This window comes from Zootoca vivipara, chromosome 11 (genome assembly GCF_963506605.1).
Source record: "Zootoca vivipara chromosome 11, rZooViv1.1, whole genome shotgun sequence".
NCBI classification, from domain to species: Eukaryota; Metazoa; Chordata; class Lepidosauria; order Squamata; family Lacertidae; genus Zootoca; species Zootoca vivipara.
Window position 1 is genome coordinate 48,088,593 of NC_083286.1, and position 25,653 is coordinate 48,114,245.

Below are 25,653 nucleotides of genomic sequence, written 5' to 3' on the forward strand. Positions count from 1 at the left end.
CCCCTTTCGCTCTAGCTGCAGGAAGCCGGCCAGAGCCTCCCCCTTTTTTTTGCAAATAAATTTTGGGAGGGAGACCGAGGGAAAGCCGCCCGCTTCTCTCTCACGCCGCTTTACGGCTGCTGAAAACCCCCCGAGAGAGAGCAGCGCCGCCGTACAGCGCCCAGGCTCCCTCCTCTCCCAAGGTAAAGGGATCCGCTGCAGAGAGTAAGAGGGGGGAGAGGGGGCGGGGGGAAGGAGGAGCGCAGGCGAGAGCTGGTGGGCAGAAAAGTTGGCCAAGTCGCAGCAAGGTGAGGCAGGCGTGCGCAGGTAGCGGCTCGCGAACTTGGAGGCGCCAACCCGGCAGCGGAGAGCTAGAGCGCGCGAGGAGCGAGCACGCGCAGGCGCCGCCGCCGCTCTTCCAGCCCAGCTGCCATTCTCCCAACACTAAGCACTCCCCTCTCCCCTCCTTCTTTTTATCCCACACCCCCATCTTTGCCTCGCTTTCTCCCGCCCTGCCCGTGGCCGCAATGAGCTTGACCCGCCGGAAAGCAATATTTGGCAAGTGTTTCTTACAGTCATAATTATAATATAGGGCGGCAAAGAGTTAATTTTTAAAACTTTTTTAATGGTGGTGTGCCTCATGATTTTTTTCACGGAACAAGTGTGCCGTGGCCCAAAAAAGGTTGAGAAACACTGCAATATAGCACTGGTAAAAGGGTGTGTATGAAGCAGCTTCAGCAATTTTACTAAAGAAGAGCTGCAGGAAACTGTTCTTGTTGAATAAAGTTCATCTACAGGAGAAAGTTTTAAGGGCGTAATACATTTTCGTGACTTTGCATCAATAATTACATACCAGAGCCCTGAGACCAATTTGCAGCAGGATTACATCCCACTGGTGTTCAATGGGGCTTATCATCTTTTAAGTAGCATTTGTTGGGCTACAGGTAGGTAGCCGTGTTGGTCTGCCGTAGTCGAATCAAAATAAAAAAAAATTCCTTCCAGTAGCACCTTAGAGACCAGCTAAGTTTGTCATTGGTATGAGTTTTCGTGTGCATGCACACTTCTTCAGATACAATTGGACATTAGTGTTTAAAGTCAGAAAACCTATAATCCTAAAAGTGGCCAACTGACACTACGAGGAGCATTCACAAAATGCACTTAAAACGCCGTCCAAAGTGCATTTGCACTATCAGGTTCAATAGAAATTTTATCTCATTTGTCACCTTTTGATTTTCATTCATGTGTGTTCTACTTACTTCCCAATGACATGTGATGCATAATCCTACTTCCTCCCCATTTCTTTCTGCCTCGTGTGTTGGGTTTTGCTAAGCTGCATGTCTGCAAATAGGGCCATGCCTCTTAATTTTTGTATCACAAACAATACGATATAGGTGCAGGATAAACAATAAATTACTATAATTGCTGCCAAACAGGAGGAATCAAATATTAATATTTCAACTTTTAGAACTACAGACTGAGTCTCATATTCCAGCCTTATTTTAAACCTAGTCATCAGTACGACACAGATTCAAGCCCCCAAAGAAGAGAGATTTGGCCACTTTGATGTTTTCTGTGATGTCTTAAATGAAACACAATAATTAACAGGGCTGCAAAGCTTCAAGAAACAAGAAACATTACACAATCTTGCTGAAATACAAATTTATTTCACTAAGAGGATAAATTATCAGAGGGTTGCTACAAGTGGCGCTTTAATCCCTGATTAATTGTTCCATTGTCCCTTTCAGTTTTAGCTTCTTCAAGCGCCACAGACTTGGAGCTTGCAGCGGCTAATCAAGGCAATTGCCCACATTTATACAAAATGGACTTACAACTTAATTTCTCAACATACAAAAGCAAGTGGTTGTTTTGGTTCCTTTGACAAAGATCTCTTATCAAATGCAATACAGAGCAAACATTGCTAAATCCAGAAAGCTTAACTGCTCAGGGAGAAGAAGAAGAAAAAATGTGGAGAAGGAGGGCTTGGCTAAAATTCTTCTTCAGCGTTTTTGCAGCGCGAGTCCTTCATCTGCAGCAGCCTCTCCACCGTCTCAGCCACGGTGCGTTCGCCATGCACTTTGTTGTCTCTGGTGCGGATGTTCACTGTCCCACTTGCCTTTTCCTTTTCACCAACAACTAAAAGACAGAAAAGAGACAAGCAGGTTACAAAGGAGATCTTGTTACTGCTGACCATTGAAAAGTATTGGGGGGGAGGGAGGGAGGGAGAGAGAGAGGGGGAGGGAGAGAGAGAGAGAGAGAGAGAGAGAGAGAGAGAGAGAGAGAGAGAGAGAGAGAGAGAGAGAGAGAGAGAGAGAGAGAGAGCATCAACCAATTATATACTACTTAATACTCAAGAACCAAAATGAAGGAATTACATGGGACTCCCTATTTCCGCATGTTCGACCGTGTTTTAATTTAAACTGCAAAAAGGCATGCAAAGGGCAAAAAGTCCCCAAAAGAGTGGGAAAACTGCAAAAGGGCAGAGAAACAGCTAGCAATCCCAGAAGCCTTTGCAACTGCAATCCCACAAGACTTTGCACTGACCTTTGAGGCCTGTGGAGAGTTAAAGAGTTTAAGAAAGGAGGTTTGGAGGGAGCAACTGTGGTGGAGTTTGGTGCATAGCTGCCAAGTTTTCCCTTTTCTCACGAGGAAGCCTATTCAGCAGAAGGGAATTTCCCTTAAAAAAAGGGATACCTTGGCAGCTATGGTTTGGTGGATGTTGCCAGAGGTTTAAAGGGCATTTGCAGGCTTTTTAGATGGTGTTCCTCACTATAAGCAGTTTCATGTATGCGCACGGTACCCAGTAATGTAACCCATCCGTAAGTGGCGAGATGCCTGTATGCTACTCTGCTCAGTATTAGTAACTCAGAACATCTGCAGCATCATTTAGTGCTTTGGGCAACAGAATACAGATAAACTGGGAAGGGTTCAGAGGAGAATCAAACGGCAGTGTAACAGGGAAATCCATACAATAAAAGGAACTGGATATGTTTGTATAGCCTGAAAGAATAGAGTTTAAGAAATAAGTATGTTGACGATGGTCACATATTTTTAAAAAGATACTAGAAAGCTGCTACTGAATTGATTTACTCTAAACCTCAGTACCAAGAGAAGTTCTGCAATGGAACAATTTTTCAAGATGACAGAGAACTTTTTGGGCACTTTCCAAGGACAGCTGGATGAGCGTATAATCAGAGATATTCTGGGATGTTACATTTTGGAGGATGCTGAACAAATGCTGCAACTATTTCTGCATTCTTTTGGCTCCTCTGAATTTCTGCCATGATGGCTGCAATGCAGCTCACATGCGCACTTAAGATGTAAAAAACAACAACAAGCATATTGAGACACTGCAACTCATAGAGAAAGGTGACCAGCACACCTTCAAAGCAATGATACTAGCAGGAAAGGCAATAATAGCTTTAGGTTGGAAAGATAGAGAAAAATGGACAGTAGAGGTTTGGACTAATTATTTGTTTGAATTCATTCAGTCAGACATTGTGGCAGTAACGTCACAGGAAATAACATGGAAGGCCTGTGATAAGGACCAGATGGAACTCCTATCTTCAATGGATAACAACTACTGGACCAGAAGACATTCAGTGGAAATTAAAGACATTGTGCCCGTGGCTGAGGACAACTGTTTGAACCCTTCCAATGGATTATGGGTGGGGGAGGGGGTGGGAAGGGGAAGGAAAAATGGTACGGGAAATTAAAAATTGGAAGGAGAGAATATAAGGTATGTAAAAATTCTCGTACTTCAATAAAAATCTTTTTAAAAAACCACAACTGAGACACTGCAACTGTAGGACACAAATTTAATAGTGGGAGAAGAGCAAGTTACTTATACCCCAATTGCATTTGAGCGCAAGAATATGCACTAATGCAAAATATATGCAGATCATGTCAAATATGAGTGGCTCCCTTTCTCCTTTGAAATTTATGTAAGGGGCAGCTGGAGGGAAGAGAATCAGGCCACTGTTACTGGGATGTGATAAGCAGTGAATGTTGCATGCATTGCTTTTTACACCGAGAACAAAATGTGTCCTAGAACTCTTTACCTTTTTACAATGCTGATAAAGAAGCAGGACAAATTACCGAGCAGCAAGACAGATGTTTCTGAGCCGCTCTGCTACAAAAGAAGACTTGGGCCAATTTACTTGATTCTTAACAGGCAAGAGGGACAAAGATTTTTCCCAAGAGGTGGCTATAAATCTGACATAAATCAGAATGGCTCCGGCTAACGAGGCAGTACAGGCAAGCTCCAAAGGGAATACTTCTCTCACTGTCTGCTTGCAAAGGCAGCAAACTTTACAAGCTAACAATTATATAACTGCTCAGTGCTAGCAGCCTCTGAAGGACATTGTCCCAACGGAGTCCTACCACATACAAAAAGGTGGTGTTTTTACCCAAAATGAAGTTGTACTGTGCAAGCTGAGCATTTCTTATCTTCTTGTTCAGGGTGCAACCAGCATCCACATCAACGTCTGCCATTAAGCCAGCATCATGGAACTGTTGCTTCACCTTGGAGACAACAGCAAGAGGAAAGTATTTAGGTTATGGGTAGGCTAAATTCCCAGGGAATTAGGTCTAGCCTTTATTTATTTATTTATTTATTTATTTAAATAAATAAATAAATAAATAAATAAATAAATAAATAAGGGACTAAGTACTCTGAGGCAGCTTACAACTTACAAAATGTTTTTTTAAAAAAAAAAACCCTAGTCCATAAATATGCATAAAACATAATTAAAAACACTGAAAAATTTGAGCAGCAGCAAAAATATATATGCCAAGTGTTCTTCCATTGGGAGAAAGCTTAAGAAGCAACAGAGTTTACAACGGAATGTATACAAGTTAGGCACTATGAATCAATGCATTTGGGGCAGAGAGAGAGAGAGAGAGAGAGAGAGAGGGTGACAAATTTATAACAAGTGTAGAAATATTTTTAGTAACGTGAAAATAGGGTTTGCTTAGTGCTCAGGCACATTTCACTCACAAACACAGGAATCCCACACCTGCACACTGCTTCGCACAATATATACATTGTACATACGACAAAAGATAGGCAAGGGAAGGGAAGGGCATTTGTGCATGCTGTAATGGTGATATTTATTTTTTAGTTGCTGGTTCGTTAATAGCGTTTCGTAAAATGCAATTGTTCTACTGGCGATTTGTTAATTATGTTATTTAGGCTGTACATGTGAAGCTCTATTACACTGTTGGTGGTGGTGGTGGATTGTAAAACATTTTGGGGATTCATCTGAATGGAAAGCAGCATAGAAATACAACAAACCAAATTGATCGATACCTTCAATCTGCACAAAAATGCTTCCAAATGCAGCCCTGTTTAGGGAAATGACTGATGTTTTAATGTACTGTATTTTTAATCTTTTGTTGGAAGCCGCCCAGGGTAGCTGGGGAAACCCAGCCAGATGGGCAGGGTAGAAATAATATATTATTATTATATCAGAAGAAAAAGAGTTAAGACTCCAACTGCGCATGCGCAAACCACAGAGGGCATCTAAAAGATCTTGGCCAAAATGTGTAGAATTGCCTTACGAACAGCCCAGTGTGAAAACAGCAAGCAATGGCAGGTGCTTTAGCTCCAGTGAAGGCAGTGAAGGTCCTGTGTGAGTGCCTGGAGGCGGTTGGAGGATGGATGACAAGACAGGAGTACTGTTTTTGGGGGGATAGGGGGCAAGCTGGTGTGGAGGACTCCCTGGCCCTGAATGGGGTAAATGTCCCCCTGAAGGACCAGGTGCGCAGCCTGGGAGTCATTTTGGACTCACAGCTGTCCATGGAGGCGCAGGTCAATTCTGTATCCAGGGTAGCAGTTTATCAGCTCCATCTGGTACGCAGGCTGAGACCCTACCTGCCCACAGACTGTCTCGCCAGAGTGGTGCATGCTCTAGTTATCTCCTGCTTGGACTACTGCAATGCGCTCTATGTGGGGCTACCTTTGGAGGTGACCCGGAAACTACAACTAATCCAGAATGCGGCAGCTAGACTGGTGACTGGGAGCAGCCACCAAGACCAAGAGATAAATAACAATCTGACATTTATAAGACATCTGAAGGCAGCCCTGTTCTGTGAAGTTTTTAATGTGTGACATTTTAACGTATCTTACATCTTTGTTGGAAGCCACCCAGAGTGGCTGGGGAAACCCAGCCAGATGGGCGGGGTACAAATAATAAATTATTATTATTACTCATAGGACTTGACTGGAAGCCCCTACCTTTTGGGCATATTCATCAAGTGTTGGTCCAACTGGCACCACCATCACCTGCTGAGGAGATAACCAGAGCGGCCTTGTGCAAGGAGGAAACAAAAGTAGGGGGATTAGCAGAAGACATCATTATACCACTTGGAAGACAACACTGCACTCCGAACAGCAAACAATGTTATGCTTAAAGGGCTGACGGAACGGGCTTCCGCAGTCCTATCACTTAATGAGAGTTCATTGGAAAGGGGCCACGAAGCACCTAAATTACACTGTTACAGGAAATGTCCTAATTCGGATCAGACCAGTTCCTTGTTTCAAACTCCAGTAAACCTAAATTAAAATGGGATTCCCAGTTTGGGCATGACAAGAAATCGCGATTTCAACGATCATGAAAGAAGTGCCAAATCCTATGCAGGCAGCAGGGGAAGTCTGTGGGCCCAGTACTCACTTGAATCAAGCCTTTGAGTGCAGTAAACCTGCAACGTATGAAGGGGTTACATTCTCGAGACTACGGTTAAGCAAAAACTGTGTGCACTCAAAACTCATTGGGTTCCATGACGGCAAAGTCCTTTTTCCTGGAACGCCAGCCTTTTGTTTTCTTTTTTAATGCCACACATGTAAAGATGAATGCGCACAAGTTAAACGCGCATAAGTTACAGGCTTACTGTATTACTCACAGAAATTACTTAAACAATTTTAATAACCTTTCCTAAGCTCTTTGGGGTGACAAACTCAGCAATTTTTCTGCCGTGCCTTTTTCGTTGAGACAAACTTCTTTCTTTATAGAACGCATATCCACAGACTCTTTTCTCAATGCATTGCCTCAAGAACTCGCTTATTTTTCCTTTACTCTCTCTTCCACTCTTCCCATGGTGCCCACACCTAGTAGAAGCGCTTGTGAGAGATATAAGCAAAGGCATATGCAATGGGGGGGCAGGGGGGCACAGGCAAGCCGGCATCCTTGCACATGTTTCCCTTCCCAAAGGTTCCAGCTTTCAGGGGGTTCCTCACACATTCACTTGAACATGATAGTATCCTCCACACCAGGCATTCTTGGGCTCCTTGATCACTGCAGATGGTGACAGCAGTCACGAAATTAAAAGACGCCTGCTTCTTGGGAGAAAATCAATGACAAACCTAGACAGCATCTTAAAAAGCAGAGACATCACCTTGCCGACAAAGGTCCGTATAGTTAAAGCTATGGTTTTCCCAGTAGTGATGTATGGAAGTGAGAGCTGGACCATAAAGAAGGCTGATCGCCGAAGAATTGATGCTTTTGAATTATGGTGCTGGAGGAGACTCTTGAGAGTCCCATGGACTGCAAGAAGATCAAACCTATCCATTCTTAAGGAAATCAGCCCTGAGTGCTCCCTGGAAGGACAGATCGTGAAGCTGAGGCTCCAATACTTTGGCCACCTCATGAGAAGAGAAGAATCCTTGGAAAAGACCCTGATGTTGGGAAAGATTGAGGGCACTAGGAGAAGGGGACGACAGAGGACAAGATGGTTGGACAGTGTTCTCGAAGCTACGAACATGAGTTTGACCAAATTGCGGGAGGCAGTGCAAGACAGGAGTGCCTGGCGTGCTATGGTCCATGGGGTCACGAAGAGTCGGACACGACTAAACGACTAAACAACAAACAACACCAGGCATCCCCAAACTGCGGCCCTCCATATGTTTTGGCCTACAACTCCCATGATCCCTAGCTAACAGGACCAGTGGTCAGGGATGATGGGAATTGTAGTCCCAAAACATCTGGAGGGCCGAAGTTTGGGGATGCCTGCTCCACACCCTCAGGAACCCAGGGAAGGTTTGAAACCAGGTGTGCAGTGGGAGGGTGGGGGGGGGCGGCTTGTATGTAAACACCTGGCCTCCTGTTCACATGCTCGGGCAAAATATTGAACACTCATAGGATTTCACAGAGCTGGCCATATGCACTATCCAATGAACATTTTAAAAAATACGACAGCCAGGCAGAACAGAGTCTGGAACAAGCAGTTGGTCTGAACTGTGCCTGCTTCACTGGATGAGCTAAATTTGGGCAAACTGGGCAAAACCAGAGAGAGAGAGAGAGATATTCAGTACCATTTGCCTCCATAGTTTTCTGTCAGGATAGCGATCATCCTCTCCACAGACCCCAAGATAGCACGGTGGATAATCACTGGCCGTTTCTTGTCTGTGCCATCGTGACTAGAAGATAAAAAAAATTGGCTTCCGTCAAGACACAACTCCTCACGAAACAGGAAACGCTTTGTAGCCAAAGGAAGTACACGGCACACTCACCTCACATAGGTGAGATTGAATCTTATTGGCAGCTGGAAATCCAACTGGATTGTAGCACACTGGTGGTACCGGCCAATGGCGTCTTTGATCTGAATGTCAATCTTTTGGGTTATGGGAGGAGTGGGAGGAAATGAGGCGAATGTTAATTGGGTTCTTGGGTTCAGCAACACTTTAAAGCAAATCCCGTTTTCTCATCCCACCTTCTTTTGACCATGGACCACCTGGAGGAAGGACCCATGGGCTCACTTTCTCCTAGTCTTTCATGAGCTCCACAGGTTTGCGCCAGGTTCCTCATTGGTGGAAGAGCAGCGCGATGCTAAGGTGACCTTGCATCTGCTCTCACCTTCAGCCCCTACCCAACTGGGGGAACAGGGAAGCATCCTGGTGGCCAATTAGCCATCAGACCGGCTGGCAATTAATGTGAGGTTAGCTTGCAAGGCCACTTTCTGTCCCCCATCCCATCTCGATTCTCAACTTCGTTGATCATTTTTCTAAGTGAACACCTGGCCAATTACAAACTCTTTTTTGCTAAATAAACACAATTAGGCTGGGATGGCTCCCCCTGCCACAAAGGAAAAATGTATCTGGGCCTAGCCTTATCTCACAGCCTAGTTCACACACTGTAAAGGCTGCCTTCTGTATGGTGAAGCGGACGTGTGCTCTCTACCCTGCAAGGAAGTTCACCAGAGTAGGAATGAACCAGGTCCATTATATTCCAAGTAGCCTGAAAAATAATTACGTATCATTCTGCTTATACAGTGCAGAGGGAACGGACCCATTCTTAAGCAGCATTTAACTTGCCTGCCTCCCACAAGTATGTACAGACATGTGGGAATTAAGAACTAAATAAACTCTGATGGACAATTTATCTACCATCGTTGCTTGTGGAAATAAGTATCAAAAGTTACCAGATGCTGGGAAGTGAGGCAAGTTTTCAAATTTACTAACCTTTGGCCCATAGAAAGCTCCGTCTCCAGGGTTCAGTTCCCACTTCTCACCAAATTCATTCAGGCTATTTTCAAGTTGCTAACGGAAGAGGATATACAGGTTAATAATAAAATAATAATAAATTTTTTATTTATACCCCGCCCTCCCCAGTCAAAACTGGGCTCAGGGCAGCTAACACCAATAAAAATACAATAAGACATAAAAGAAAAGAAAACAATTAATTAAAATACAGATTAAAATACAGTAGTACCTCTACTTACGAATTTAATGCGTTCCGAATGCACATTCGAAAGTCGAAAAAATTGTAAGTCGAATCCCATAGGAATGCATTGGAAGAAAAAAATCGTAAGTAAAAAAAATCCTATCTAAACCGCATCCAAGATGGCAGACGGAGCTCCATTCGTAAGTAGAAACATTCGTAAGTAGAGGTACCACTGTACAATATTAAAATTTAAAATGCAGCCTCATTTTAAGTAGTCCATAAATCCATAAAGTGGCTTTGCATTGCTTAATTCATTTGCTGTTCTCTCTTCCTCACAGCACAATTTGAACGTAAATAGGCATGGAGCATTTGCTACCTTAGTCCCCCCCGCCCAGGAAATTAAAACACAAATTTCATTAACAAACATCTGAAGCCTATCCAGTTACCTAGAATACCCCTTAGTTCTTTCACTCACTTAAATAGGCTTTTAAAAGCAGCTCCTGGTCAAGGAGCTGATGTTGAAAGACCTACATTGGCTCCCAGTACAATTTGAAGTGTTGGTGTTGACCTTTAAAACCCTAAACGGCCTCGGTCCAGTATACCTGAAGGAGCGTCTCCACCCCCATCGTTCTGCCCGGACACTGAGGTCCAGTGCCGAGGGCCTTCTGGCGGTTCCCTCGCTGCGAGAACCAGGCAGAGGGCCTACTTGGTAGTGGCACCCCCCTGTGGAACGCCCTCCCACCAGATGTCAAAGAGAAAAACAACTACCAGACATTTAGAAGACATCTGAAGGCAGCCCTATTTAGGGAAGCTTTTAATGTTTAATAGATGATTGTATTTTAATATTCTGTTGGAAGCCGCCCAGAGTGGCTGGGGAAACCCAGCCAAATGGGCGGGGTATAAATAATAAATTATTTTTATTATTATAAGGAGGCATCGGCTACCTTTTCAGCTTGATTCCACACTTCAACATCTCCAAGGTATTTTTCAGGGCGGGTGGAGAGATTGAGCTTGAAGGAAAAGCCAAACGCGTCATATACGGCACGCAAGAACTCCAGGCAGCTCTTTATCTCCCCTTCAATCTGCACAAGGAACAAAAGGAGATGCAGTCAAAGCCCCGGCATTTTTTATGAGGCCATTTCCCGCCCACAACTGCGTGTCATATTGTACCTGCTCCATGGCACAGAATATGTGAGCGTCATCCTGCTGGAAGCGCCTCACTCTGGTGAGGCCCGTCAGGGTCCCCGACAGCTCGTTGCGGTGGAGAACGCCAAAGTCAGCCAGTCGCAGTGGCAACTCCCTCCAGGATCTGGGCCGGTGATCAAACATGAGGCTGGAGGGAACAGGGCATGTGTTGGAAATCAGCTCTGCTAAGAGAATGCATTTCAAAGGCTGCCTTGAACAACAGAGGCCGACAACCTCCGATGCCGCCAATTTAGCTTACATTGTATATTACTCTTGCTCCAAAATATACTCTCCCAAAACATTCTAATGACTCTGCTGACTGCAAAAGGAATCCCCAAATGATTGGCACAGCGCACAGACCAGATAGATAAAGGCGAAGTATAATCACGGGTTGATGATTCTGAAACGTTTTGAATCACAAGTCACAATTGGTCCTTTTTAGCTCAAGGGGGTTCAAATGGAAATGGAAAAGAGGTAGAATGCAAAGGAACAGGGCAAAGGGGAAAAGCAGGAGTCAGAGCCATGGTCTCTGGCATAGGCCTGAGGCACAGAGATTATTAAGGAGAAGGAAGGTTCAGGTAGGAATCTAGGTAAGTGAAGTTGAAGGAGCAGAAGTGGTGGTAACAGTAGCAGTGATTACAGAAAAATGATCCATGTCCTTTTTTTTTTTTTTTGGCTCTTTGCCATATGAAGACACAGAATCTTTTCCTCTATAGCCCAAGGTCACATTGCATAAATAGCACATTTAACTGTGCAAGGATCAGGGTGGATTTGATTTAAATCAAATCAATTTAAATCACGATTTAAATCACTAGTCAGTAAGACTTGATTTAAATCATTTTCTACAGAAAGACTCATTCTTGCTGGTATCATCTTAATACTTACAACCAGAAAATTGGAATAATAAATTTTCACAGTAGTTTTTAGTTATATAAAAAATTACTGATTTGGTGATACTATTAGAAATACATGGACAGATAATTGTGAAATTATTGTGAGGTTTAATAAGTTAACTGTTTATATTTGGACAACGTTTCTGCTGTACTTTATTGGAAGGAGAAAAATAATAATTTCCTTATTAACAATTTATTTAACTAAAACAATAACATTATAGCATATATATCCATGTTTGTCAAATGATGTGGTTGAACAAATTTTTTTAAAAAAAAACTTAGACTGAGTTTTAGCAAACATGAAAAATTTAAAACAAATCCTTATTTCCTGATGAATAGCCTTTGGGCTATAATGTAACTTAGATAGAAAACTATCTTTAGAATGATTTTTCCTCCAAAAGCATTTTATTTTAAAAATCCGATTTAAATTTTTAAAAATCTGATTTAAATGTTTTAAAAATCTGATTTTTAAAATTTACTTTTTTAAAAAAATCATTGATTTTTATCCACCCTGGCAAGGATGTTTTGACGGCGGCCAAGCACCACACAAGAGTTTACTAGGAAGGGGAAAGAAAGTGAAGTAATCTCAAAGCAGTCCCCAACTAAGCCTGTACCAATGTCCAGGGCAGTTCATCGGCTTCAGAGCAAAGATCTCTTTTTCCACCTCAAAGGAAAACATGTTGTCACTGTAATGCTGCCAGTGCCCTGACGTCACCCAAAGTTTGCTGTTGTAGACGTTTGGTGACACAACTTCCTGGAATCCTCGCTTTCGGTATTCACTCTGGAAAAAATAAGAGAGTTAAAAATCAGGAACACCTAAGAGGAGGCAGACTGAGAAAGTCCAGTCGATGATTCAAATGCCTACAGAGATGTCAAATCTGTGTCAAAATTGAGCAAAGCACTCTTCATGGCAGATCAACAAACTAGGCCTATTAGCCTGCTCCCCCCACAACTTTAATAAAATAATAATAATAATAAAATAATAATAATAATAATAATAGGGTATAGGGGCAAGAGAAAACGTGTGTTCCACAAAGAAAGAGGGTATCACAGTGGTAATCTGCCTTTTGATGCCAGAGGGTCAGCACAACACACATCTATGACTATTAAGGTAAAGGACCCCTGACAATTAAGTTCAGTCGCGAACGACTCTGGGGTTGTGGCGCTCATCTCACTTTACTGGCCGAGGGAGCCGACGTTTGTCCGCAGACAGTTTTCTCGGGTCATGTGGCCACCATGACTAAGCCACTTCTGGTGAAACCAGAGCAGCACACTGAGATGCCATTTACCTTCCCGCCGGAGCGGTACCTATTTATCTACTTGCACTTTTTTTGGCGTGCTTTCGAACTGCTAGGTTGGCAGGAGCTGGGACCAAGCAACGGGGGCTCACCCCATCGCGGGAATTCGAAACGCCAACCTTCTGATCGGCAAGCCCAAGAGGCTCAGTGGTTTAGACCACAGTGCCACCCGCGTCCCTACATCTATGACTATGTAACACCAAATCTGAAGCAAACATTATGGACCTTGCCAAGGACTGTAACTCATAGCGACCCACTTCTTTTAATGATCAGATCAACAAAACCATGAACTGATAGTCTAGTTGTCAAACGGGCCCCAAAAACAATAGAAACGCATTAAAAGCTATGAGTGACTTGTACAGTCAATAAATTGTGAGTAATACAAGATGATAGTCTGCTGTACTCTGTTTCTGCTGTTATACTTGGCTTTAATACAGGCTTTCACAACTTGTAACTGCGAAGCCAAATGCTGCTGCCAGTTACAAAGTGACCCTGCTAAAGATGGATAAACCTGGGTTGTGTGTGTTTTTTTGCGAAGGCAGCACAAGGGTTAACATCCCGAGCTACTGCCAGGTCACTGTACATGTCTGGCAGGCTGTGACACAAGTCGGAAGCTGCGTAGGTCTGCTCTGGAAACATGTGGGGCAGGGCAGGCCTACTGGCAAGCAACTCTTGTATTATGTGGCTCATATGAGCTTTGGAAGCAGTCAGTACAATGTTCTCCTTTGCATTGCCTCTGTGCAAGCAAAAGTCACTGTTCCAAGAGATCACAGGCGGCTGCTGGCAAAGATGAACTGGACATGTGTCTCAAACTTACCCTAATAAATGCTATCAGCGAATTATAGATGTACGCTCCTTTTGGTAAGAAAAAACAGCTCCCAGGACTGAGTTCATGGAAGAAAAACAGCTCTTGATCCTGGGGAGAGAAACCAAAAAAGCGGTTTGCACCCTGTGCTAAAGTTGCGACGGAGGTTCTTAGGCAACATCGAAATGAATCATCGCTTTATGACATTACACAAAAGGAGCCAGGCCTTCAAAACATACATAGCTTCTCTAAGAAAACGTGAACATTCTCCAGAAGAGGCGGAAAATAAGTAGGAAGATGTTTCATTCCACCACAGCGTGAAGAAAAAGAAAAGGAACATTCAGAGAAACTATAATGAATGAAAAAATGTTTAATGGGTTTGTGGCATTTGCCATTGGATACTTAATTTTTCACGCCATGTTCCATTTGCTTCCACCAGGTTTTAGAGGAGAGTCTTTCACGAGGGAAGGCAGTGTGCTGGCCTTAATGGAAGACAGGTAGCTCTGTGTGTGCTAAGAAGGGGGCTCCCCTTTCACAAGGCATAGCAAGGCAGCCCAGCTCAGAAAAGCGAAATGCAGGAAGAGAATGGTCTGTCAAAATTCCAAACTTAAAAATGGAAACCGTAATGCTGGTGGTCAACAAAAGAGGTTTAAAGACTGTCTCAAGGCAAATCTAAAAAAAATGTAGTATAAACACTGACAACTGGGAAACACTGGCCTGTGAGCGCTCCAGTTGGAGAACAGCCTTTACCAAAGGTGTCATGGGCTTTGAAGAAACGCGATCTCAGGACGCAAGGGAGAAACGTGCTAAGAGGAAGACACGCTTGGCAAATCCACACCGTTATCAACTCCCGCCTGGAAACCAATGTCCCCACTGTGGAAGGACGTGTGGATCCAGAATTGGCCTCCACAGACACTTACGGACCCATTGTTAAAACCCTGTTTATGGAAGACAATCTTACTCGGAAACGAGTGATCGCCAAAGAAAAAGAAGAAGTGGACTCTGCTTTATCAGAGTAGCCAGCCAAGAATGAAATCCTTCTGTTTGTCCATGGTCACTTTGCTGTATTCATGGAGGGAGCAGAACACAGCAGGGAAGTGAAGTGAGTCGATGCGGGACTGTGGCATAGGGAATGCCATGGCCCCAATTCAAAGGCTTGGGAAGCCATGGCCCAGAAGTCTCCCATCCCTGCAATACAGGCAGCAACCATTTCCCGTGGGGGTTCTGTTTCCAGCCCCTCTGCGCATCGCACAGTGTTCATAAGCGTGCTCTGTCCCTTTCCATCTCCTGTTCCACCCACTTCCGGGTCCAAAAGGACCTGCACGTCAATTGCATGTGCCTAAAATGGTTGCCGTCTATACAGCAAACAAATGCTAAAAGTTAATACATGCCTACATCTAAATATTCAGCATCTTAAGTTATAAATACATACTTTAAAAGTATTTTGAAATAATGCCTACAAAATTAAATATACCATTTATTTTATTACATCCAAAACATTAAGGAGCAATTTTACTCTCCTCATATGACCAGCTCAAATCCATGCTAGCGATGTTAATCTTACCCGACCAATTTTTCTGTGATCTCTGTTTTTCGCCTCCTCTTGGAACTTCTCCCATTCTTTTAGCATTTTTGGATCTGGAAATGAAATTCCATAAATCCTCTGCAGGCTTTCCATATCAGACTTCCCTTCCCAATATGTAGAGGAATTCTGGAATCACAGAAACAGTTTAATACCACAAAGTGATGTTGCAGAGCTTATTTACAGCAACTCTAAACTTTACTCAGGAAGGCTTCGCTATGTATATGATATGACCTGAGTTTTGGAGCTGCATACTTCTTACATTTTCACGAGAATTTAAAGTTTCTTGTGCTTGAGAAACCCAGTGGGAGGGGAAGATTAGGATATTAAAATGTAGTGTAAACAAACAGTTGCACATTCTAAAGCTGCATCCCAAAAAAGCAGCCCCATCATTTGACAACTATGGTCACAATACACAAAGACATGAGAATGGACAAAAACCAAAAAAGCCGAAGGGCTTTAAATTCTCACTGAAGTCAGTGGGACTTACAAAGCCTTTACTGCCACATGAAATATGCTAACTTAAATGGGGCCAGAGTATTTTCTTTCAGTCCACTGAGTCCAATAGCTAGCATGAGAACAATGGTACATTTTTTAAAAAAACTCTTTAACTTAATATTATTTAATTTATTTACTTCATATAATTTATACACTGCTTGAAAAAACCTCAAAGCAATTTACAAAAACAATTCAGGCAAGTTAAACTGGTATCTAGGTTTCTTGTCTTCCTAGCTGCAGTGCAGTATAGGAGAATGAGTATGAATTGTAGAAGATCTCTACACTGGCTGAAAGCCACTCTCATGAATTAATTCTTCATTAATGAAATTGATTTTTGATCTGATTTTAAAACCTCAGCACACTCCCAGAAAACCACTGAGGATTAGCCCTGAGATGTCTACACTCCTACTTTAATTGTACTATAGCTTAATTTCTTACCTTATGTATTTTTAAGGCCTTTATTTTACCAGTATGCCTTACGTGGGGTCCTCTGCAGAGATCGATCAAAGGGCCACACCTAAAACCACACAAGGATAACAATCAGACTCCCAAATAGTTGCACTATAGAAGCTCTGGGTTTGGGCTGATTTTTGTTTTTGTTTACCTGTATACAGTAGTAGTTGGAGTGTTGACTTTTTCATTCAAGATCCGACACTTGAACTTATTGTACTTTGAGAAAAACAGAAGAGTGGGAGTAAATTCTATGAACACTGTTAAGATCTAAATTGCATCTCCACATACAGTATGCATATAATGTATTGCCAAGGCATACAAAAGGGAACCGTAAAAAAAAAGTCATTCTACGGACATCTAAGATTTTTATTTCTCCGTCTCATGAAGTCAAACCATCTTAAAAGATGTCTCAAGGAAAATATGGGTTGCTCGACAACTGCACGATCCAATTTTCAGAAAATCTCCAGCCTTAGTTGAAATCTCCATTCTGCCTGACCTTAACAGAAATGGTTAGCCAGGACTCCGCAGAACCTCACGGGCCAATAGTTGCACTTAATTCCCAGCCTAGTGATTGCAAGATTCATAATATAATGAGGGGGGGAAACGGTTCTTTGAAGCTACCTATATGTTCATACCATAGGACTTACACAAACCAATACTGGATTGTGAGATTAGTAAACTAGTGAGAAGCAGAGAAGTTCAAGGGAGAATGATTAGGATTCTGAGATTTCTGTATCATATTTCCATCTTAAATCTTTGTAATAATCTAGTAAAAACAGTATATGTGTATCTCTCAGCTGTTTCAAAGCATTATCCCATCTGAACCATTCAATACTGCAATAAGCAGTTGATTTGAAAAGAGGACCCACAGCACAATGGAAGGGGGTGTGTATTTGGCAATAGCTTAGTGAAAAAACGAATCTTCTACCTAAGATTGCTAAAATGGAATCTGCCATCCATCAAGTCCATAAGCCCTGGGTAAACTAATAATCTGCATTTAAGTAACTAGATTAAAAATTGCAAAAGAACACACAGCTAACGCTGTTGTAGACGTGTGTGATAGTTACAGATGACATGAACCATAGGCTCTGAAATCTTACCTTAAACATTTCAAGCAAGGTTTCCTTCTTAATTTCCAGTCGCTCAAAAGGTTGCTTCTCTTTCATAATTTTCTTGCATAGTGCCTCTAGACCAGGAAAGTCATTGCTAGAGACACCCCTAGAGTGGACAAATATTTTATTTTTTTAATTTGATTTCTTGAGCTCTATCCCTCTCTTACATTCCCACGTGTTCCATCACAAAAACACAATTTGCCATACCAAGAAGGCTGGCCTCTAGGCAAACAGGGAACCAGAGAGTCAGAGAATGTACACTACCAGTCACTCCGACATCATCATGAAGGAAAACAGCAAACCATTTAAATTCACAGTTATTCAATCCACGTTCCAGGGGGATTTGTGTTCTCTTTCATCTAGGCTAGGCTACAATATAGAACAATCCAGACACGTTCACTTTAACAAGAGCAAAAACTTACCCATCTTCAAGGAACATGTCATAATAAAACCCATTCTCTATCGGCGGGCCATAACACAAGCAGCCACCATATACTTTTTCCATGGCTTCACCCATTATGTGGGCACTTGAGTGCCAATACACCTAGCAAGAGGGGAAGAAAGAGAGGGATCTCAGACTCCATCATCTAACATCTTCCTTGTCCACAGTAATCCAAGAGTTACAATGCGTAAACATTTAAATTTTCCGCTCCCCTTTTTGTATTACTTGGCATAATTAATTCTTCCAAAATTAAACTGTGCTAATCTCTATCTTAATAAAGAGTGATTTCCCAATTAAAAAATGTTTGAAGATTATTGAAAGAAATATCCAATGCTAGTCATTTTGAATAGACTCTTTAAACTCAAGGGATGTAAATTTTAGTCCATTGATTTCAATACATCTGTTCTGAGCTATCACCCCAATATCATTCATTTTACAGTATATCCAACCTTTTCTCCAAAGAGCTCAAGGTGGAACTCTTTGTTCTCCACTTCCTCATTTAATCACCACCACAACCTTCTAAGGTAGGTTAGGCTGAGAGTCAGTGAGAGGCCCAGGGTCACCCAGCAAGCTTCATGGCTGAGTGGGGACTGGTCTCCTCAGTCAATGTCCAACACTAACCACTAGACCAGGCATCCCCAAACTGCGGCCCTCCAGATGTTTTGGCCTACAACTCCCATGATCCCTAGCTAACAGGACCAGTGGTTGGGGAAGATGGGAATTGTAGTCCAAAACATCTGGAGGGCCGAAGTTTGGGGATGCCTGCACTAGACCATACGTTTCAATATAATTTGGACAATTGTCCCGCTCTGGAGTGTCCCTTCGCACATGCCCTCAAAACTATTTTGCAAACAAAACCTACTTCTCAGAACAATGGAAATGGTTTTAAAGCTCAGAGGAACTGAACAGCAGGTGATGACGTTGCTGGTCAGTGAAAGATTTAGAAAACTATACGGTGAGTGCAGAATGCTCATCAACTTAAACATCAATTGCCTCAGATGTTGAAGAAATTATTCCTAAAAATTAAACGCAGTCCAGGTATTCTGTTTTAAAGCCTTCCTTCCTTAATGGGCAGTTTATAAATAGTAGATTACCGCTTTTGCTTCATCATCATCAAACTTTAGCAGTTCCAAGGAGCAGTCTCCCTCCAAAGGACGATCTAGATCCCAAACCATTTTGTCCACTCGAGCAATAACAGTGTTGTCAGCCAAGCCTTGACTAAAAAGGCAAAAAAGTTATAATAAGCTGTTTGTATACAGGAAGAAACAACAGATATACTTCAACAGCACATGCGTTACAACTGATCACTTCTCTGAATGTGCACTTCCCATAAGCAATGAACCAACTTCCTAATCCTACCAAGGCTATTCAAAGATTATTTTTCAAGATGTAAAAACCTGGTATCAGAGAGTGTGTGTGTTTAGTGGATCAAGCTCTTTTGCTCAAGAGAAGATTTCTGTAAGGTACAGTCGTGCAATGAAAAACTCGCAAGATGAAAGCGTTTTGCGATCTTTTTGTTGACTTGCAAGACGAATTTTTCTATGGCTGTGCTTCGCAAGACGGTGTTTGTTTGTTTGTTTTTCCTTTGCTTTGTTTAAATTGGAAAACCGCAAGACGAAATTTTCGCAATACAAAACGACTCGCGGAACGAATTAATTTCGTCTTGCAAGGCACCACTGTATAGAATTTCCAGAGTTTAATTCAAAATTATTATCCAGCGACTAACAGTTACCCACATGAAGTAGCATAGAACTACTGCCAGTGTGTGTGTGTGTGTGTGTGTGTGTGTGTGTGTGTGTAATCACTTTAATATACCTCATTGAAGCAAGCATCTTCACAATAAGCTTATTCCTATAATAAATCACTTTTTAAAATATTGAACACAATTTTAGAGAAAGAAAGAACAATAAAAGCAGAGGAGGGGGTGGTTAGCACACTATTAAGGATTAAATACCCAAATAAGAAATGCCGTACTCTAAGAGGAAGCTCACCTGATTCCACAGGCAATTTGGTATGGCGTTGTCTTCCAGGATTCGGCATCAACTTGCTTGCCATCAGGTAAGGTAACTTTAATGGGCCGGCTTTCTTTAGCAGCTCGTTCTGCCATAAGCGCGTCATGTTCTGCTTTCAGTTTATGATACATTTCTAGTCGTGGGTTGATGTATTCAGGCAACTGACTCAGCTGCACGCAAAAAGGAAAGGTGGAGAAAAATGAGTTTTGTGGAAAGTAGTCTTATTAACTACAGTGGACCCTTGGGTAACGTAATCGTCGGGTTGCGGACGCGGCAAACCCAGAAATGGGTTTGCCGCTCGCGCGAGCTCGGACACAATCCTCTAGTTATGAAATCTTCGGGATACAGCCGGGCCCCCAGAACGGATCCCGCTCGTAACCGGAGGTACCGCTGTACTTCAAAGTTCATCTAAAATATTTAATGTACTTCAAAAGTAACCATGCCATAAATAAAGCAGTTGCACAAAACCTTGGTAAGTATGCTTCTAAGAAACCATCCAGAATAGCTCTAAGTCAACATATTATTTTACTATAGCTTGTTATAACAAAATAGAATCTGCATATTGAATAGCAGCATACATCTGAATCCCAAATATTTGGGGGAGGGGGTTAAAAAGCAAAAACTCTTGCCTCCATGCTCTGCTTGAATGCTTCCCAGAGGCCTAAGTCCAACCACTGTTGCAAACAAAGTTATGGACTGGGGATCGACATTTGGGTCTGATCCACCCAGGCTGTTTTTATGTTCCTACCCAACCATCTCAAACAGCGCCGTCTTAAGCGCTCCCGGCGCCGTGGTGTGCCGGATCCTCCGGCGCCCTCCCGCCCCGTTTCCCAGCGCGGTGTGCGGGTGGACGCCGCACACAGCGCGGGTGCAACAAGCGCTGCTGCGCGGCAGGCGGGCAGGCAGGCAGGCGCAGCTGCGCGGCGGACCGGTCGGCCAGCGGGTGGGCGCAGCTTGCGGCGCCCTCCTGGCGGGCCGGCACCATGGTGCCCTGCGCCACCCAGCCTGCACGTAGGGCCGGGCCTGATCTCAAATATAACCATAGCTAGCCAGATCACACATCCCTTCAGGCCTCTGAGCAACCTCCAGCATATCTCAACTAAGCCCCATAATGTTTCTATGCTACAGGGAGATGTTTGTATGTATACCTGGATCCACATGTAGATAGACCTTTAGAGGTGGAGCCATAAAGACCAAATTATCTACAGGTGCCTTCTTGGAGCACCCTGCCTATGGTACAGAGAGAGGTCTGTTATAAGAAAAGATTGATTGACAGAAGCGGCAAGAGAGCTGGAGGGTGTGCCTTGCTTTTGCATCGATCCGAAATCAAACTGTGACAAAATTGTATGGAAAAATCAGGGCAACTTACTTCCCAAGTAAATATGCTCCAGGTCAGGGTGTAAACAGTTTAAGTACAGAGGTGGGATGTTGCTGGGCTCTCATCAGCCCCAGGAACCACAGTCAACGGTCAGGAATAATGGGAGCTGTAGTCAAACGACATCTAGAGGACCACCAGTTGCCCACCGTTGTGAAACATGAAGCAGAGGCTTACCTCCAAACACCCACCATCACCAGTTCCCTCCTTCTTGTTCTTCTTTCCTGGTTCTTTCTTCTTCTCTTCCCCAGCAACAATCTAGAAGAATAAAAGAAAACCACCAAGGCACTTGTTTCAAAAAGTGTCATCATTAATCCTGCTAGAAAAATCAATATTCTCTTTAGAAATGATAAGAACAGCAGAGGAATTTCTGTAACTTTAGTATGAATACACTCAGGATAATTGAACATTTTAGGTGCACTGGAATCTCAAATTCATTTCTGTTATTAACAATCCTCTTATTGGGCTAAAACAGACATCCCCAAACTTCGGCCCTCCAGATGTTTTGGACTACAATTCCCATCATCCCTGACCACTGGTCCTCTTAGCTAGGAAACATAGGAGTTGTAGGCCAGAACATCTGTAGGGCCGCAGTTTGGGGATGCCTGGGCTAAAAGAAAGTAATAATAATAATAATAATAATAGTAATAGTAATAGTAATAATAATAAAACAACCATCCTACTCATCCTACTTTGGATGAGTCAAAATGCTTAGCTACGCAGCTGTCAAGATGGGAGGCTCCCTTGGGAATTGCACTCCTTGGCCCTCAAGCTTCTCTTTGAAGAAAAGGGCAGAAACACAGCTGTTCTTTCCTCAGAAAGTACAGGTGATGCCAATGCCCAAACTGTTACCCAGGGACCTTGCATTGACAAACCTGAAAGTTTGTTGAGGACTACTCACTTGGTGATCCAATTCTGCCAAGTTAAAAGCAGGAATCCCAAAACAATTGATGCCTGTAGCCCATTGGCGCTCCTGGCTGGTGCACAAACAGGGCATGAACACTTCCTTGTCTCTAAAAGTTGACAACCACCGTCAATGAGTGAATGTACAGTACGGAGGGGGCTTTCAACACAGGCCTGTTGTACTTCAATCCATTTTTATTACTCTTTTATACTCACAATTTGGGCAGCAGGAGACCATCTAGCCTGACATTCTATGCCCAGGAGCAGCCAAGCAACCCAGAAATACCAAGATGGAGGCAGACTTATCCTCAAGCTTCTGGTGATCAGTTGAGCCTATTGCCTTTGTACATCGAGATGCAGCTTGTGGCTATTTTTTTACTGATTTATTAGATCCCCAGATTGCTCTGTAGGAGAGATCTCAGGACAGTTCACAAAACTAAAGTAAAACAAGAAAACTGGACGCCACAAAAATAAGGACAGTGGCAAGGATTTTAAAAAGAAACAGTCCAGTTTGTTTGAAATTAATGAAAAGCACTTCCTCTTTTTTAAAAAAGAGGTATTTAAAGGTCCGTAGCCGAGGAAGAGGACCTGCTGTGCCTGCACAATGTCCCTGGTTCAATTCCCAGAATTTCCAGGCAGAGCTAGGAATTCCCCTCATTTGAAACTCAGAATTGCTGCCAGCCTGTGTCAACAGTACTAAGCTAGATGAACCAATGGCCTGACTCTGTATGAGGCAACTTTTTTTTGTTCCTAGATCCCACTTGCTTTACGGGAAGGGCTGCCCTACCTTGGAGAGGAAACGAAACAGCAACTACCATTCTTTATTGAATGACCCCCATCTTTACACAACACTCCGAGCTCCTTGGAGGTGGAATACCAAGCAGGTTTTGTTTTTTAATGGAGAGAATAATTAAAAGACAAGCACCCAGCTTGATTCGGGAATAAGGGTGGCGAGGCGGCAGCTGTGACTAATGTTGGGCTTCGAACTACAACATCCTCGCTGACATTTGCATGGCAACTTCCCGAGAGTCCACGTAACACTATACAGTGCTGCCCACGTGAATGGCGCTTCACACATTACAAGCGGGTGTCAGGAGGTCCTTGCAAGGAAGGGCCTTGTATTCCAGCAAGGGGTGGGTGCGAGGGAACCAGGGGGGCAAACTATTTCATTTCTACATATTGGGGGGGGGGCGTCAGTTATAATATGAAAGGACACGCCGAAGATTTCACAGCAAAGGGCGCTGCGTAAAAGTGGCCGTGCGCGCAAGCAGGCTCCTCACGTTACAAACCCAGCCGGGACACGGGACTCCCCGGAGAAGCGAGAGAAAAAGAGCCCAAGGCGAGGCCTCATTTTCTTTTCTTTAAGTCTGGAGGCACCGAGGGCGAGTGCTGCCTCCAGCCAGCCTCGCCACGGAGGTTGGGCGCAAACTGGAGCCCCCTTACCTGCTCATCTGCCGCCGTCTCCATCTCCCTTCCTTCCTTGCTTGCTTGCACAGGCCGATCCGGTTCTTCCCTCCGCGGCGGCGAGGAGCCCAATGGCAGCGACAGGCAGCGAACTCAACCGGGCAGGCTTCAGTCGCGCAGGCCCCGGCAGCTGATGCAACGCGCCGCAAAACGTGTTTCCTAGGCCCGCCCAGGTCGAGTCGTGGGGCGGAGCGCGAAGGATGGCGATCCCCGGGAGCGAAAGCGGAAGCTGAGAGAGCGAGGACGCGGCTTGGCCGTTGAGCGCGACCGCTCGATCGCTTTCTCAAGGGATCCCATTTCAGAAATCGGAGGCCAGGTAGAGTCAGTGCCGGTGCCAGGCTGTTCTTTGCGCCCCAGACAGAAAAAAATGCATCCCCCTCCCCTCCCCAAAATTGCTAACTTCAGTTTTCAAAAAAAAATATAAACCCACAGAAATGCATTTTCACTTTTTAGGTATACATAGGTTTCCAACCAACTGCACGGTCTTTTTCAAACATACGGATATGGTATGAATTACTTCAAAAATGATAAAACTTCAGAATAAAAAATAAAAAATCAGAAAAACTGATCTGTATAAAAACGTGCCCTTTCAAAGGTCTGTACTGCGCCCCTCTGAAGTCTGTCACATTGGTCCTGCATAGAGTGGCCGGTTCCTAAGTTGCTCCACTTTTTGCCATGTATTTTATCTGGTATGAAAGCGTCTGGCAAGTCAGAATTTGTGTCTGGTCTGTCTGCAGCCAGAATGATTAGCAGATAGCTGTGTTTTTTATTTTATTTTTAAACTTACTTAAATCAAGGACAGCAAAAACCTGTGGCTCTGAATGCTATTGGACTGTAGCTGCCATGAGCCCCAGACAGTACAATATTTCTTTAATATATACATATGTATATATGAAATACTGGCCGGGGCTCATGGCAGCTGCAGTCCAATATATATATTGCTGTATCATTCACAGCAGTTTGCAACAATATAAAAACATAAAAAGCAAGATAATATTTATTTTATTAAATTTCTATACCACCCTTCATCCGAGGATCACAGGGTGATTTACAATATAAAAACACAAGAATACATACTATAGTAACAAAATACTGAAAAAAGCACAATACAGTACGAAACACTACAATTCTATCAGACGCTTATACTTCCCTGTTTTAAGTTAAGTAATTAGCTGTACTAGCTAATCATAAACACTTCAATTAAGTCTTAGTTCTTCATTAATTAAATCCACTTCATAGTATTCAAAACAAAGTCTATACACTATGCTATCTATAAAAAACAAAACTTTTCGAAATAATCCATTATGACACATTGCATTTTGTTTCTTGTTAAATACATTAATTTTGCAGATTTAATAAAAATAAATCATGGGAAATTAAAAAGAAATTATGCGTGCAAAGACCGGCTCTGGTGGCTTGAGCGGAACAGACCAATAGTCGGCCCCATAGTTTGGAAGGTGGTTTCTGCACATGCTGTAGAGGGAACTGGGGGGCAGGCGAGGCTTGTCAACCTGGGAAGGTGGCCCATCTAGGAGAAGGAAAACTGATCCTAAACCTCCGCTGTTCTTATCTTTGGGAGAAGAAAAGGCTAAGGAGTAAACCCTACACAAATCCTGAGTGAAGTCCCTAAAACAGCTGGATGGTGCCTTGTATGCCTCCTTCTGGCAACTCCTGCAGCCAAGCTGGTGCCAGGGCCGGTGCATCCATTAAGGCGAACTAGGCAGTTGCCTAGGGTGCCAAAATGGAAGGGGCGCTGGTGTGTCTCCCCGCTCGCAAACGCTCTCTCTGCCGCCGCCGCTTCCGCTCCCGCTCCTGGTTGCTGCTGCAGAGGCGCTTCCCTGCAATGCCCTGCAGGGGGCGCAGGGCCGCGCCACACGACAGAGCCAGAAATCAAACCAATCAATTGAAGCAGACGGGGAGGCGGGGGAACCTGAGCGCGCACACGCCCAGTTGTTAGGCAGACGGGTTTTTTAAAAAGGAAATGAAAAAAGAGCAC

At 43.5% G+C, this 25,653-nt stretch overlaps 1 protein-coding gene across 1 annotated transcript; it reads right to left on the reverse strand.

Moving 5' to 3' along the window:
• Positions 1 to 1,623: 1,623 nt before the first annotated feature.
• TARS1 (threonyl-tRNA synthetase 1) lies at positions 1,624 to 23,801 on the reverse strand. The gene is made up of 19 exons (XM_035100560.2): positions 23,637 to 23,801; positions 21,468 to 21,548; positions 19,895 to 20,085; positions 18,998 to 19,121; positions 17,884 to 18,005; positions 17,450 to 17,567; positions 16,501 to 16,565; positions 16,335 to 16,413; positions 15,381 to 15,527; positions 13,829 to 13,927; positions 12,328 to 12,494; positions 10,806 to 10,968; positions 10,580 to 10,717; positions 9,434 to 9,511; positions 8,486 to 8,586; positions 8,288 to 8,392; positions 6,215 to 6,287; positions 4,386 to 4,500; positions 1,624 to 2,112 (listed from the first exon to the last, which is right to left on the reverse strand). Exons 1-19 carry the CDS (start codon positions 23,658 to 23,660, stop codon positions 1,964 to 1,966), a joined length of 2,139 nt encoding a protein of 712 aa, XP_034956451.1. The 5' UTR covers positions 23,661 to 23,801; the 3' UTR covers positions 1,624 to 1,963.
• Positions 23,802 to 25,653: the final 1,852 nt, after the last annotated feature.